Raw genomic sequence first — 16,320 nt, forward strand, 5'->3', positions numbered from 1 at the left:
TAAGTCCCTGAAAAACGAAACACGGAGACGTTTTTTTTGCCAAAGTCGGTTTTATTTTTCAACATATTCTCCTTTTAGTTCGATACAGCGAGTCCAACGATTTTCTAACATTTTGATACCGTCCGAAAAGTACTCGATCGAAAGGTCTCCAAAATACGCCTCAGTTTCAGCTATGAGCTCCTCATTTGAGTAAAAGCGCTTACCGCTGAGCCATCTCTTCAGGTTAGGGAACAAGTAATAGTCGCTGTGGGCCAGGTCTGGTGAATACGGTGGTTGAGGAACCAATTTGAAGCCGATTTCATGCAATTTTGCTTGTGTCTCTAAGCATGAATGAACAGGCGCATTGTCGTGATGATAAAGCGGTTTTTTCTTATTCAAATGCGGTCGTTTTTCGGCGATTTCGATTTTCAATCGGTCTAATAATGATGAATAGTATGCTCCGGTTATGGTTTTACCTTTTTTAAGATAGTCCACGAATATTAGGCCATGTGCATCCCAAAATACGGAGGCCATAACCTTTCCGACCCATTGTTGCGTTTTTGGACGCTTCGGAGCACTTTGGTCCGGTGGAACCCACTGTTTTGCCTGTTGCGTTGACTCAGGAGTGTAGTAGTGGATCCAAGTTTCATCCATGATTATGAATCGGCTCAAAAATTCGGTCGGCTTACGCGAAAATAATGCCAAATTCTGCTGGGAAGTTGTCACACAAATTCGTTTTTGGTCCACTGTGAGCAAACGCGGCACCCATCGCGCGCAGAGCTTCTTCATGCCCAAAACCTGATGCACGATATTGCCCACACGTTCCAATGATATGCCTACAGCATTAGCTACCTCTCTTAATTTCACTTTGGGATCATTCAACATCATATCATGGCTTTTTTCGACATTTTCTGGTGTAGTGACCTCTTTTGGGCGCCCAGATCGTTCAGAATCAACTGTGCTCGTACGGCCACAACGAAACTCGTTAAACCACTTATGAATCGTTCCAATCGACGGTGTAGAGTCCGGGTAATACTTATCCAGCTTGGCCTTGGTCTCGGATATCGTTTTCTTGCGAAGATAGTAGTGTTTGATCAAAACTCGAAACTCAGATTTTTCCATATTAAAAAAAAAACTCGGAGGTTAGTCGCTTCTCAGTGCTGTAACTTGTAAATGCGTAAACATAAATGGCTGAAGTTTTGACAGGCGTCATTCGAAGGGTCAAGCTCGACGAAAATGGTTCACATTAGTGAATACTAATGCCATCTTTTAGAATTTACAGGTACTTATCAGACATATATCAAACAGCATAAAAATAATACGACTAAGAAATCACTGTTAGTTGATATATTTTTATATATAATTGGAAAGACAAAAAAAGAACCCAAAAAAATCACCTAATGTGTTTTCTAAGTTTTATTACTTTTACTGCTTCTTTCATAGATATATATGTTCTGCTGCATATCTGCACGTGAAAGAGTAATTTTTGGAAAAAACTATCATGAGAAGGAAACTTTGAAGTGTTAAGTAATTAATTTGGAGTTACAAATCATTTTTACATTGTTCGAGATGATCTTCCAACTTCTAAAACGTTTTTTGCCACAAAGGATAGGCATTTATGACTTAGGGCTAGTGTTTGGGGAACGTATAATGTATCATTTGAGAGTAAAAAAAGAACAACAAAACATCATCAAACCGTGTTTTCTAAGTTTTATTATTTTTACTGCTTTTTTCATACATATATATGTTTAGCTGCTTAAGGTCACATGGAAGGGTAGTTTTTGGGAAAATTATAATAAAGGATAAATTTTTAAGTTTTACATAATTAATTTGGAGTTCTAAGTCATGTTTTAGTTGTTCAAGGTGGTTTTCCAACTTTCAAAAAATTTTTGATCACGAGGGGTAAGTATATATGACTTAGGGATAGTTTTTGAGGAACGTGTTATAAATCATCGAAGAGCAAAATAAGAGCAAAAAAAAGTTAACAAACAGTGTTTTCTAAGTTTTATTATTTTCAATGCTTTTTTCATACGTATACTTAGTTTGATCCTTACCTTCACTTCGAAGGGTAGTTTTTAAAGAAAACTATAATTAGAGAAAAAAATTAAGTCTCAAGTAATTAATTTTTAGCCCTACATCATGTTTACATTGTTGAAGGTGGTTTTCTCACTTTTAAAACGGGTTTGTTCATGAGGGGAACGTATGGGGAATATATGTCATCAGAAAGAGAAAAAAAAATCTCCACTGTTTATTAATCTCATTATAATAATTTTTAGTGTGTTTTCGTAGGTGGCGGCGCTAAGTGGGCGTGCTGCTAGCAAAGCCACCCTTTTCTTCGAGGTTTAAAGAGCAAAAAAAATTTTTTCTTAGCATAAAATTAGCACCAAAACAAGCCAAAAGATATGGCGTTTTCCACTTTTCAATGTGCCTTGGTGGCGGCGCTGTGTGGAGGGACCTCTGTATTGGGCTAACTGACGCGCAGTTTAATAAGCTTTCCAACCGTGTTATTAAAAAGTTTCTCGCTCAAGTTTTAAACGAGTAGTTACGTTTCAAACTCAGCAGTGATTTTTAATAGTATTTTCGCTGTTCGTCTGACAATTTTCGATATACATATACATACATACATACATATATATTTATTTTTCTAATTTAAATGTTATTTCGTTGTGTCCTCCCTTTTTTTAAATAGTGGAACCTGCGTCATCGGCAAAGAAGCTTTTCGAGCTGGAATAAATGTTCTGAATGGTACGGATACTAAGATCCTTCTTAAGCATTCTGTCAACAATCCTTTTGGAGATAAAGCTAATAAAATTTAAAACGTTGTGCAGTAGAAAAAATGGAAAATATTATGAACATTTCGGACTGTGAGCATAGTGGAAACAAATGGATGGTTCAGACTATTTCTAATCGTGGTACGCTTCACCTCATGATACGAAACACATACAAAAAAGAGCGCTAAAATAAATAAAAAGCGGGTTTTCAAAAAGGGGAATTATTCTACAAAGTATAAGATTTTTGGAAATAGATAATATCAAGAAATGTCGCTTTCACACTCACTCCTGGGAATGCTTAAAATCAGAGTTAGATCTCTTTTCACTACATTCAACGCAGACATCCATAGAGAGTTATCAATATGAGTATATTAATTATAAACGTGTTTCTTCTCCTACTGATGACGCCCTAATAGAATTTGCAGTTCCTTGTCATGGTGACGAAAACATCGACACACTATGCTCAGTTTCTGAATAAGACTAGTAGCCCTCATAAGAGTGGCCACAAATATTGTCCTCAAAGTAGGACCTGTAAACAATTACCTGCACACGCTCTTCATTCAGGTGGAAATATATATTGCAATCAAAAAGTAGTATCAACACCCAGAATTTGTATGCATATCGAGCATAAATTGAGACTTTACTCCACTATAGACCAGCTGCCAAAAACAGTCATCTGATATTGTCTGTATGGTATAATGATACTGCTGAAAAAATATATGATTTTGATGCAAATGATGGTTCAATATGAATATTTAAGTATTGATCAATCTATTGATCCTATCGGCAATTTACATTGTGATATTTTCATCAAGATAAATTTCTCATGAGCGGTTACGATGAAGTTACACTTTCGGCTCATTCGTTTAAAAGATAATTTATATCTTATGGACAGAACCAGAAACAGTTGTATACACAATGAAGAGTCCTCGGTACTTGTTCGTAGAACAAAAATAAACCCTGTTATTCTGCTTGCACACGTTAAAGCTCTATTTCAAGCCAATGACAATACACTCGGGTCTTCACACTGACACCCTTGACAATGTTATTCTTGGACAATTGCCAATAAGAATAATAATCGGATTTTTGGACGATACGGCATAAAGTGGGTATATGTTGCTGGTACTGAAATACCTTTGAAACAAAATAACTGTTCGTTTCTAAGACATCGATGCCTGGCTGCGTCTCAAAACTGAGTCGAGACATAAGCCTTCGTCTTACTTTTATTGCCACTACAGGTAAAACGGCGTTTACTTGTCTCAAGTAAAACAGACTCAATACGAATCTTTTTCGGCGCATAAATTAGATTAGAATTGATGAACGAAAAACTTTTAATTATTAAATTAGTTATTTATAATTAAAAAATTCGGAATCTGTGGGTCCGAACAAGTATAAGCCTTTAGAATTTTCTTCAAATAAATAAAAATTGTAACTCTCTAAAAGGATCTTCTAAGCAGCCGTCAGAAATACGTGAAAGCAAACAAATTTTTTTGGCATTATCGTCAAACAAGTATAATACAAATGAAAAATCACTAACAAAGATTAGCTTTTATGAGCGTCAGAATGAACAATTTTGTTAGGACAGATATACACACGAAGTTATAAATCGCTTGTGTTGAAGTCATACAGATCTGACTCAAGAGATAAATATATGTCCTGAAGACATAGATATTTGTCTCACAGGCATAAATTGAAGTCTGGCTCTGTCTCAAAACTGAGATATGCTCAAGTCGAACTTTTCGACTTCAGCATGTCTTGATTGGGGGAAATTCAAGTCGAACTTAAGTTGAAGCATTTTTACTCGAGTGGCTCAGTTGTATCATGATAGCAAAATCTTTGAGGGAGATATTTTAATAAATCTTCCTGACATAGTCCGAACTGTTAGACTAATATACCACCGAGAACATGAGAAGGGTGTTTTGCTACAAAAGATTACAAGCAGATGCATTATAGTCATGGAGGTACAAAATTAGTATGCGTTCAGTTATATCAATAAAAACAAACAGATCTAATAATATTGCATACGCTTCAGAAGGTTCAACTGAGGATTCTATAGATTTATAGACTAACATATATTTTTTTGTTATCCTTTAAGTCTACAGAATCCTTAGCTGAATCTTCTAAAACGTTTGCAATATCATAAGATCCATTTGTTTTTGTTGAGGTAACTGATCTGATATGTATATATTTTGTATTAATGTATTAGTCTACAGAATCCTAAGCTGAATCTTTTGAAATGTCTGCAATATTATTAGATTTATTTGTTTTTGTTGTTACAACTGAACGCATACTAGTTGAGTACCTTCTTTTTACATTATGTCCATCTGAGGATTATATAGTATCTTGATGTAAGAAAACGTACACACATAAGCCATTCATGTGACAGAATTTCAACCTACACACACATGTATCACTGAACGATCAATTCACCGAACTAATTAAATCCCTTAATATCAATGTACTTGACAATTGCTTTCCGTTCCATGATATGATTTAGGATCCTTTAATGCTAGGTGCTTCACGACTACGACCATATATCACCTACACGCTAACACACTTTGAGGATAGAAACCCAACAACCACACCTTCGTAAACCAATTCAAGAATAAGGTCCGCAGCGTTCTTACTTATCTAAATCACTTAAGAGAGACTCAAAGCACATCCTCCAAATACTCAGTACCGACATATCAGAAAAATTAACCAACAGGCTAATTAAATCTGTGCGACACGACGCGACGCGACACAGTTCTATTCACAAGCCGCCATTTTTATTTCAACTTTAATGCAAATCAAATGAATGTAATCCTGAAGTCTTCGGATAGCAGAACCTTACCAAGAACCCGACATTTTCGATAACCCACAACGCTTCAAGTACCCCAAATTTTCGGATACCCGGAATTTGTCGATAACTTGAACCTGTTCAAAAACTCGAAGTGTTTGGGTACCCGTAAGTCTTCGAGAACTTGCATTTTTTGAGCTTTTAAAACTATTCGACCCAGCTCGAACTTTGCTCGGCTTAAAACCGATCTTCAAATCTTGACTCTATCCAGGTGAACATCGAACTTCGAGCTTTTTGTACACCGCTAATAATAGGAAATATTTCAGATGGTTTTATATTAAAACCTTATCTCACTTTCAAATAAGACTCAATTGGTTATAAGCTAATAAATAATTATTCTTATCTTTCTTTATAAAGTCATCACAGCTTTCATCTCGGCCACGGCTGTCCATAAAGTTGACCCTCGATCCCGCTGGCTACGAATACCCGTAAGTAGCATCAGATGATATGCCTTGATCATCACATTTTTTTACTATAATTATGCTGAAATTGTAGGGCTAACTTATAAATTTGAGAACTGATTTCTATTATGAGGTAATAGGATCTGCGGCACGTAGCAGTAGTTGTCCTGAACTAATTAAAGTTGAAAATAAAAAATTTACAATAAAAAAATGTTCAACCTAAATTTTCGATTTCCATTTCATAAACTAAGCAAAAATTTCGTCCAAAGAATCAAATAAAAATTTTTTTCTAACAATTGTTTTTTTTCATCAACTTGACGACTTCTTCTATGTTTAAATATATATTATTATTTATTTGCAATAACATTCTCAGCTCTTGCCATCAAATAAATATTTTTTTCAATGCCATAAATAGTTATTTATCTAGAAAAAATGTTTCTTGCACTCAAGAAAACCTGAATTACTTGATCCACATTAAGATAAATAACTCAAGTGAAATAAGTATTTATCATCCCAAGAAACCGATTTCATTAAAATGTGAAAATATTTCTTAGGATGTGAAAAACAGACTCAAAGAAATGAGGTTTTTTGCTTCCAAGAAATTATTTCTTTAAATTATTAATTTATGCTTCTATTATAAAGAAATACGAACGAAAAAAGTATTGCGTAAGACCAAGGCTTGACTTGTAACTTATCAAACTATACAAATTTTAATAAATATTAACTTTTCTAATAAAATAATACTTTTTTCAGGACAAGCTCCAACGTGAAGAGTGTATCGCTTATTGCTCTGTAAGTAAACATAATGCTGCATGTTATTTTCTATATCAGAAAACGTTTTCTTTGTTCGTAAAATTGTAAACCATAAAAGATATGTTTTGAGAACTATCGCTTGGTTTTCCTAGTATTGTTAACATCTAGAACGAAAGCCTATATGTTTGCCCATGTAGACCTGGGCTTCTTTCATGTGTAAAAATTATTGAAGGTATCAGAAACATGTTTTTTGTTTAGCAAAATAAACTTTCTTGTTAGATAGAAAAAAAAGTTAAGTAAACAAATCTGAAAAATGACGGGTCACACGTTATAATTCGTCCATTAGATTATTTGAAGAAAAAAAATCTGTCCAAAATGAATCAATCAAGCGAACTTACCTCTTTGGAAGTTCGATCGTAATTATACATATGTACAGATGCCTCTGAGAGATAATTATCTAGAACCGCTGCTTCACGTCCCGCGCAGAAATTTTGGTGGGGCGCCGGACGGGCCCCGATCTGGAAAAATTTGGTTCTGATAGGGTAATCTGCCTAGGGACAGACCAAAAACAAAGCGCCCTACCCGCTAGGGCCCAGATCTGTTCATACAAAATGGGGCCCGATCTGGCCCAGATATGGCCTCTTTAATTTTTTATTTCTATCATTATAGAAACTTGAAGTAATTTTTAATAATATTTTTTTCAGACTTTGTCTTTTACAAAACTTCAATTCTTTAATATTCTACATTATTAAACTGTTGTTATTCCTTGAACAAAAATGGTAATCTTATGTTCGAGAAAATATTAAAAGCATCTAATCTATAACGTTACTAATCCGGAAATTCATATATCTTGATTAAAGTAATGTTGCCAAGTGATGTGAATGCATATGAAGTTCACGTAAAATTTTAGGAATGGAAATGATTTTCGTGCAGTATGAGAGAAACACATGAAGTCGGACGTCCCTTATCTTAAAAGTCACTAATTTCGCGATGTATGACATTCGACCTTTACAATATATATTAAATGTCTGAAAAATCTTTTAAATATATTCCAAAAACAGGTAAAAATTATTAAATCTTTTAAAAGTGCATATTGTTGCTATAATTTTATAATTTTAATAATTTTTTATACAATTGTAATCAAACTGTTAAACATTTTGCAGTATTGCTGTTATATTTCATATTTATCAAATATTTTCTGAAAAACTATCAGTCGTAGGGAATAAACATATTCAACATAAAATGTGTTTTATTGAATGAGTGCGTCCTCGTCTTCATTGCGGATATACAAAATTTCACTAAAAATTCTGTGCTTCCAATATCGCGATGTAATTTTTGCTTTTGGTATTAAGTTCGATGTAAACAAAACAATATCACGATGAAAATGGAAAACATGACATAACCTTGACCTCTTTTAAATAGTAATGTTTTATCTATTTGAAAACATTTTTTCCTACGTCTAACTTTTGCTTAAACTGTAAAAAATCCAAGATTTAATTTTATGGTAGAGAAATATATATCTGAAATATAAAAAGCTCTTTTTCGAAATTAAAAATTTTCGTAAAATTGTCTTTTAACAAGTTACAAAGAACGGCGTCTAATATCCTTTTACGGGCAGTTCAGTTCTTAAGGTATGTAGGTTTAAATTTAAAATATAAAACTTCCGTGTATTAGATGGGAAATCTGCCTTAAAAAACAAATAAAACGGAAACTAAATTTGTGATTTGTCACTTGATGCACAATTGGCTTTCACTAGAATATATTAAAAATAACTGTGAATCGAGAACCAAATCCAAAATGTAGACAAATTGCTGGAATATAAAACGCATTATTTATTTGTCCATTGCAACGAAATTTGGACCATATATTTAAGGATTTAATAAAGTTATCTCAAGGCCAAAATTAAGCATGGTTGAAAATTATTTACAAAAAAGGGAAAGCTGTTCTTACATTTAATTTTAACTAATATTTTAATTGTTTTGAAGACGAGCTTGAAAAAATATGTTTAAGGTAACAAGTTTTTTAACAATAGTTATTCAGAGTTTTATATTTTTTCTTTCTCTTCGGGTGAAACATGCCATTCTCATTAACACTAATGTTGTAGAACTCATTAAAGATTGTTTCAAGCTTCTCTACAAATGTCTCTAGTACGTTATTGTGTCAAAAATTTTATTTGAGAAACACACTAATTATAAAATTCACAAATGTACAATTCCTAAACGAAAGTTTTTGAATAAAAACACACCAGGCAATAAAATGAGACTTTTATAGTTACGATTAAATAAGAATTGTACATTTTACCTTGAAAGAAATTAAAAAGATAATACTCTAAATAAATAATATCAAATGACAAATTTTAACCTGAGATAACTTTAGTACATACTCAGTGGTCCCTCTAAAGCAAACTATCTCTGTTCATCCTGTAGTACTTTTAAAAATATTTGTTTAAAAGCGCTGTAAGTAAAAATAAAATATGGCGCCTAATACATTTGACAGCTTTGTAATACAGTTAACAGCCATTTTTCTCGAGAACGAATCAAACCAGCTTACCTTAACATCATAAATTGGCATCGAAATCGATGCTAACTTTGATCTAGACAAAAATTAAAACTCAAAACATCCACCACTGTAATTTTGTGATTGTGAATTCTCTTTCGTTAAAAAATCTTAGCTCGAGAGTTTGAGCGCACCTACGGCACGCGACTGAGGGCAATCACACTCCGCGCTTAGTCTTTGCATATCTTCCGCATTCGGCACAGACCTTTTAAAATGAAAGGTGAATGGACCGACAACTGTAATTTTGTGATTTTGAATTCTCTTTTGTTAAAGCTGTTTTGGCTTTAACGAACACATTTTCATCACGTATCTCGTGCTTCGTACTCGATTTTGTCCAAGCTGTTAACTTTTCTACATTATATACAACACTTTTATATCAATTATGATACATTTTTTATGAAACTCTGCCAGGGATTACTTATCAAGAAATTGCAAAATAAAAAGCAAATTGTATTTATCATGATTATTTTTCTATTTGTTTCTTATTTTGCTTTAAATTGTATTCTAAGCTGCTCTGAAACATGTATCATTGCAATAAACGTATATCATTACAATTCATAATATGCATAAAAATTGAATCATACTAATTCTTATTTCCTTGTTTTTATAATTTCTTTATTCTTAATGTTTTTTTTACGTTGAAATAAAAACTACTGCTCATCTGCATAGGGTCCAAAACAGAAACCTATATGGGGTCCTATATAGGAGCCTATGTCCTCCTTCTTCTTTTCTGTGCTCTTTCCAAAAAGTTAATTTTTTAGTTTTTAATCTTATGTTTTACGATTAAAAGAAAATCTACTCTTCCTATGGAAAAATAATTAACAATAAATTTATAGATCTTTTTAGGCGAACAACTTTTGTCTGGTAATTTAAGTTCATACCTTGTGTCGTTTGTTCAAACAAATTTAATATTTTTATTTGGAATGTTTTTATTACGTCTAAAGCAAAAACTGTCCTATTAAAAATTATAGCTCTTTTTGAATGAACAAGTTTTTTCTCATTTTTGTCGTAGCTGATGTCAAAAAGTGATTCATTCTTAATTTGTAGTTCTTTCCAGGGTGCTCAATTTAAGCTTTTTCATTTTTTCGTATTTTGCATAGTTTCACCAAAAAATTTAATTTTTGGATTTTTAATTATTTGTGGTACGATTAAATTTGGAGTGTTCAACTTCTAGACCAAATTAAAAAAGTTGTTATCATAGTCCCGTAGGGCTTTCAAAAAGCCAAGTTTTTGTTTTCATGACTTTTTTCCATATCATGCGTTTTTTGACTTAAAATGTTCATTCTAGGTTTTTTTGGATTTTCAAAATGCTCTAATTCTGATAATTTTCTTTTTTTTTTTTTAAAAGTCAGAAAGATAAATTGTTTGAGTTTGTGAGTACCATAAACAATTGTACATAGAATTTTTTAATCTTGAAAAAATGTGGTTTCAAACATTTTTGGTACGATCAAATTTGGAATTTTCAACTATTCGACCAAATTGAAAAAGTATTTATCATAATCTTGTAGGGCTTTCAAAAACCAAAGTTTTTCTTCTCTTGAATTTTTTTCATATCATGCGTCGTTTGGCTTAAAATGTTCATTTTAGTTGTTTTTTTTTTGGATCTTGAAAATGCTCTAATTCTGATAATTTTCTTCTCATAAAGAAAAGTCAGAAGGATAAACTGTTTTAGTTTTGAAGTACTATTAACAACCGCGCATAGAATGTTTCGATCTTGAAAAAATATGGTTTCAAAAATTTTTTGTACGATCAAATTTTCTACTTTTTCACCAAATTAAAAAATTTGTTATTATAATCTTGTAGGGCTTTCAAAAAGCAACGTTTTACTTCTTCATACTTTTTTTCGTATCAGGCGTTGTTTGCCTTAAATTGTTCATTTTAGTTTGTTCTTCTGGATTTTGAAAATGTTATAAATCTAGTAATTTTTGATTTTTCAACAAAAGTCATTAGGATAAATTGTTAAATTTTTTGAATTCTATAATTAACCGTGCAGAGAATTAAAAAAAGTCGTTTTTAAAACGTGGACATTTGACAAAAACATTCGGTGCTATGTAAATATTTGTTTTCAATTGACATAAATTTTTACATTCTTAACTCCTTGAGAAGTCATTGGTTTTATGTAAAAAACTAATTCCGAGGATTCCATTTAAAGTGGACGTTTTGAGGACCTCTCAGTAAGAAAACATATTTTTTACGTCGGTGTCTGTCTGTCGTTGTCTGTATAGCGGATAACTTTGGAAAGTCTACTCGGATTGGATTCTGCTTTAGCACACTTTTGAGGAAAATAAAAATAAAATACGAGTTCATTAGCCCTCTGTTTTGGATCAAAATTTATAAAGTTAGAGCATTTTGAAAACTTTATAAAAGTTGGAAAATAAGAGTTACAATTCTTATTGAATAAATGTTCTAAAATATACAATAGGAAAGTTGTCGGCAACTTTTTCGCACCATTATATGTTCGTAGTAGAAAATTGTATTTCGTTGACCCACTCTCATACACAGTCAGATTTCAGGAATCAAATATTTAAAAGTTACCATTTTTTTCTAGCAATCCAAGCTCAAAAATCCATTGTGTGTAATTCAGTATGGTAAATACGAGGTTTACTCTAAAGCGACGTATGATTGCTACAAAAGGGAGTGCCCTACAGGTCAGTTAATTGAAAAAAAATATTTTCTAGCGATTAATTGTTTAAATATTTCAGAATACTAGTTTAATAAATCTTTCACTTTTGAACTTTTTATTTTGTTTGAATACTGAGAAGACTGTCCTCTTTGACGTACATCTACAGAGAAGTTGAATTTTTTATTTTGTAAATCAACATATAGAAGGGTACATCTTTTTATGCCTTTTATGTTTCAGCCATAACGCACAGAAGTTAATGATGACTAAGCAGAAACACAAAACCCACAAAACCTAACCCGACATATCTCAAGCCCACGAATTCTAAGCAGACAAAATCCAAGCCCACGAAACCCAACCCCACATATCCAAATCCCACAAACCTGTTTGCAGTAAAGTCGTTTACTTTAAGTTTAGTCACCATTAACTACTGTGCGTTATGGCTGATACATAAGGAATAGAAAAATACAACCTTTTTCACCCTCGTCGTCTCTGTAGGTGTACGCTTAAAATAAAAGTCTTCTGAGTATTCCTAAAATATTTTATTTGGATCGGTACAGATTTGTGGCGACTAGCGAATTTTTTCCGTTTTTAACCCACCGTACGCGATTCTTGGGGATCAGAAAATATTAGCCAAACTTTGGGCCAATCTAATTTCCTTTTGGAATATACAGGTCAGATAAATCTGCGGCGCCACTAACGAAAAAAGGTCATGTAATGCATATTTTTGTGTTATTTCTTACCAAAAAAAAAAACTAATTTTTTTGCTCTATTAGTTTTTGAGAAAATAGGGCGGTGCTGGATTGCCGGCAAATCAACGGCGCCCTCTACAATAATCGTTCAAAAATTAATAAATTAAACAAAATGACTAGGTTCGATTCTTTGCTATTTTTTCTTTACAGTAAGCTATTAATCGCTTTTGTAAAGTGAACCATTATTAAAAAAACTACCCCCTGTAATGAAAGCAAGTATTAAAAAAAATATTGAAAAGATGACGGCTAGATTCTTTTGCTATTTTTTTGCTTTGAAATGTGATATTAAACACTTTTATACAATCAACCCTTATTGTAAAAAGAACCCCCTGTAATGAGGGAAAGTATTTTAAAAAAGTATTGAAAAATTAACTAGGCTAGATTTTTTGCTATTTTTTTGTTTTCAAATATGATTTTAAACACTTTTGTAAAAACAATCCTTATTGTAAAAAGCAACCCCCTATAATGAAAAAAGTATTTGAAAAAAGTATGAAAACTTCATTGACACTGGAAAATTCCCAAAAAGCTTATTTTATGACAAATGAATATCTAAGTGGTAAAGAGGGGTTGATTTTAGACGTTAATGGTTAGGGCCAACAAAATGGAGTGTGTATTTTCGAGGAGACCAAGAATCAGAGATTCCATTGACACTGGAAAATTCTTTAAAAAATTCATTTTTACAATTTCATATCTAAGTGGTGGTAAGGGGTTGATTTCAGGCGTTAAGAGTTAGAGCAAAAAATCGAAAAGGGTATTTTTAAAGAGACCAAAAATCAGACTTCACTGATACTGGAAAATTCTTAAGAAGATTATTATTTTAGAATTTCATATCCACGTGGTAGACAGGGGTTCATTTCAGACGTTAAGGGTTGGATCCAAATATTTAAAGAGACTATTTTCGAGGAGCCCGAAAATCAGAGACTCCACTGACGCTGGAAAATTCTCAAGAAGATTTTTTTTTTACAATTTCATATCTACGTGGTACAGATGGGTTGATTTTAGACGTTAAGAGTTGGAGCCAAAAAATCAGAAAGGGTATTCTTGAGGAGCCTAAAATTCAGAGACTCCACTGACACTGAAAAAATTCTAAAAAACATTATTTTTTGACAAAGTTGTATCTACGTGGTAGAGAGGGGTTGATTGTAGACGTATAGGGTTTATGCCAAAAAATTGTAGTCGGTATTTTTGAGGAGCCCAAAAATCAGATACACCACTGACACTAAACAAATTCTAAAACAGATGATTTTTTGACAAAGTTGTGTCTACGTGGTAGAGAGGGGTTGATCTTAGACGTATAGGGTTGTAGCCAAAAAATTGTTGTCGGTATTTTTGGGGTTCCATAAAACGAGAGACACTATTGACACTCAATAATTCTCGAGAAGATTATTTTTTGATGAACTCATACCTACGTGGTAGAGTTGGTAGATCTTGACTTTGTTCATAATTTTTTTTTAAATTTTAAAGTCCATAGTCATTTTTTCAATACTTTTTTAAAGTACTTTTTCTAATTACAAGGGGTTGCTTTTTACAATAGAGGTTGATGTTATAAAAGTGTTTAATATCACATTTGAAAACAAAAAAATAGCAAAAGAATGTAGCCTAGTCATTTTTTAAATATTTTTTTCAAATACTTGTTTTCATTACAGGAGGTAGTTTTTTTTAATAAGGGTTGACCTTACAAAAGCGATTCATAGCTCATTGTAAAGCAAAAAAATAGTAAAAAAATCTAGCCTAGTCATTTTTTCGATATTTTTTTTAATACTTGTTTTCATTACTGGGGATAGTTTTTTAAAATAAGGGTTGACTTTACAAAAGCGATTCATAGCTCATTGTAAAGCAAAAAAAATAGCAAAATATCTAGCCTAGTTATTTTTAAAATACTTTTTTCCATTACAGGGGGTAGTTTTTTAAAAACAAGGGTTGACTTTACAAAAGCGATTCATAGCTCATTGTAAAGCAAAAAAATAGCAAAAAAATCTAGCCTTGTCGTTTTCTTAATACTTTTTTAAAATACTTTTTCTCATTACAGGGGGTTGCTTTTTACCATAAGGATTGATTTTATCAAAGTGTTTAATATCACATTTGAAAGCAAAAAAATAGCAAAAAAATCTAGCCTAGTCATTTTTTAAATATTTTTTTAATACTTGTTTTCATTACAGGGGGTAGTTTTTTGAAATAAGGGTTCACTTCACAAAAGCGATTCATAGCTCATTGTAAAGCAAAAAAAATAGCAAAGTATCTAGCCTAGTTATTTTTTAAATACTTTTTTCCATTACAGGGGGTAGATTTTTAAAAACAAGGGTTGACTTTACAAAAGCGATTTAAAGCTCATTGTAAAGCAAAAAATATCAAACCTAGTCATTTTGTTTAATTTATAGATTTTTGAATGATTTTTGTAGAGGGCGCCGCTGAGTTGCCGGCAAGATAGCGCCCCCTTGTTTTCCCGAAAACTAATAGAGCCAAAAATTATTTTGTTTGGTAAAAAATAGCAAAAAAAATAGCAAAAACATAGCAAAAAATATGCATTATATGACATTTTGTTTTTTGTTCGTGTCGCCGCTGAGTTGTCTGACCTGGAATATACGACTTATTGAGATGTATCACATTTCGAAAAGGATAAAATTATCTACATAATAATTTGAAATGTTTGGGATTTTACCTCACATTCACAATATAGAAAGTAAGAAACAATTGCAATTACGGAATTATAGAAGTGAATTGGCAATACAAGTATTGTAAATATTTTTTAATTTAAAATTCTACCAGATAGGAAACTCTAATATATTTTCATTAAGACGAGAAATGTTAACTCCTAGTCTAGCATTTAGCACATCCGACTCAGAACTTTGGCCATTAGTGGTCAATTCTCGGTGCTTGAGAATTTCAGTTTTTTTATTAAACTTTTCTCCGCAACATAACAATTCATCACAGAAAATCCTGAGGTATCAAAATGCTGCCTTGCTTCACGATCCTAGTAACAAACATTTCTGTTTTTTTAAGATCTCAATAAATCTATTTTCAGTATTAGCGTGGAATTGTCAAACAATTTTAACGTACAATAAGGATCATTTGAATCAAATGATCATCAATTTGCTGCAAATTAGTTTGATCGAATTTCAAATTCAAACGAATACCCGAGGATTTTCTGTAATATTATTATGTATTGCAACGTCAGTTCAGATCTTGTGTACAAACTTATAATGCATTGTAAAGATTTAATGGAGTTTTTAACAGTTTATAAATAGTTCTTAAAGATGCAGTAACCAGAGACATGAAGGAATGTGAACAGTTACTTAAACAAAAAGTCCCCAATTCTGCATGGGAAGGACCACGTTCAAAAATGCAGCACTTGTTCGTTCGAGGCTCGTAGCCACTTAGCCGGAGTCAGCTGGACACAATTTCACACTTTTTAATGAGAAAGACATGCTTAAAAATGCCAGTCACAAAATAAAAAAATCTAATCTTTCAATTTCGCATGTGTCATAATTTTCCTTCCTTATATTTTTGACTAGAATATGTGCCGACTTATTGAGGAGCGCAACATTTAAACTTAAATATATCTTGCTACCAAATTTGATTTACGCGAAAATTGCATGCAGAAGTATTTAAATTTAATCTTAAATTATAAATCAATCACTCATAGTTTATT

At 32.2% G+C, this 16,320-nt stretch overlaps 1 protein-coding gene across 1 annotated transcript in view; it reads left to right on the forward strand.

The window, feature by feature from the left end:
• The window catches only part of LOC117176515, a 22,772-nt gene extending 6,731 nt beyond the window's left edge, over positions 1-16,041 (forward strand). Inside the window, exons 3-6 of the mRNA XM_033366769.1 lie at positions 5,947-6,017; positions 6,744-6,782; positions 11,848-11,947; positions 15,917-16,041. Of these exons, the coding sequence (XP_033222660.1) occupies positions 5,947-6,017; positions 6,744-6,782; positions 11,848-11,947; positions 15,917-16,041 (335 nt within the window). The remainder of the gene's footprint in view (positions 1-5,946; positions 6,018-6,743; positions 6,783-11,847; positions 11,948-15,916) is intronic.
• The last annotated feature ends 279 nt before the right edge of the window (positions 16,042-16,320 follow it).

Source organism: Belonocnema kinseyi, chromosome 7 (genome assembly GCF_010883055.1).
Source record: "Belonocnema kinseyi isolate 2016_QV_RU_SX_M_011 chromosome 7, B_treatae_v1, whole genome shotgun sequence".
Taxonomy (NCBI): domain Eukaryota; kingdom Metazoa; phylum Arthropoda; class Insecta; order Hymenoptera; family Cynipidae; genus Belonocnema; species Belonocnema kinseyi.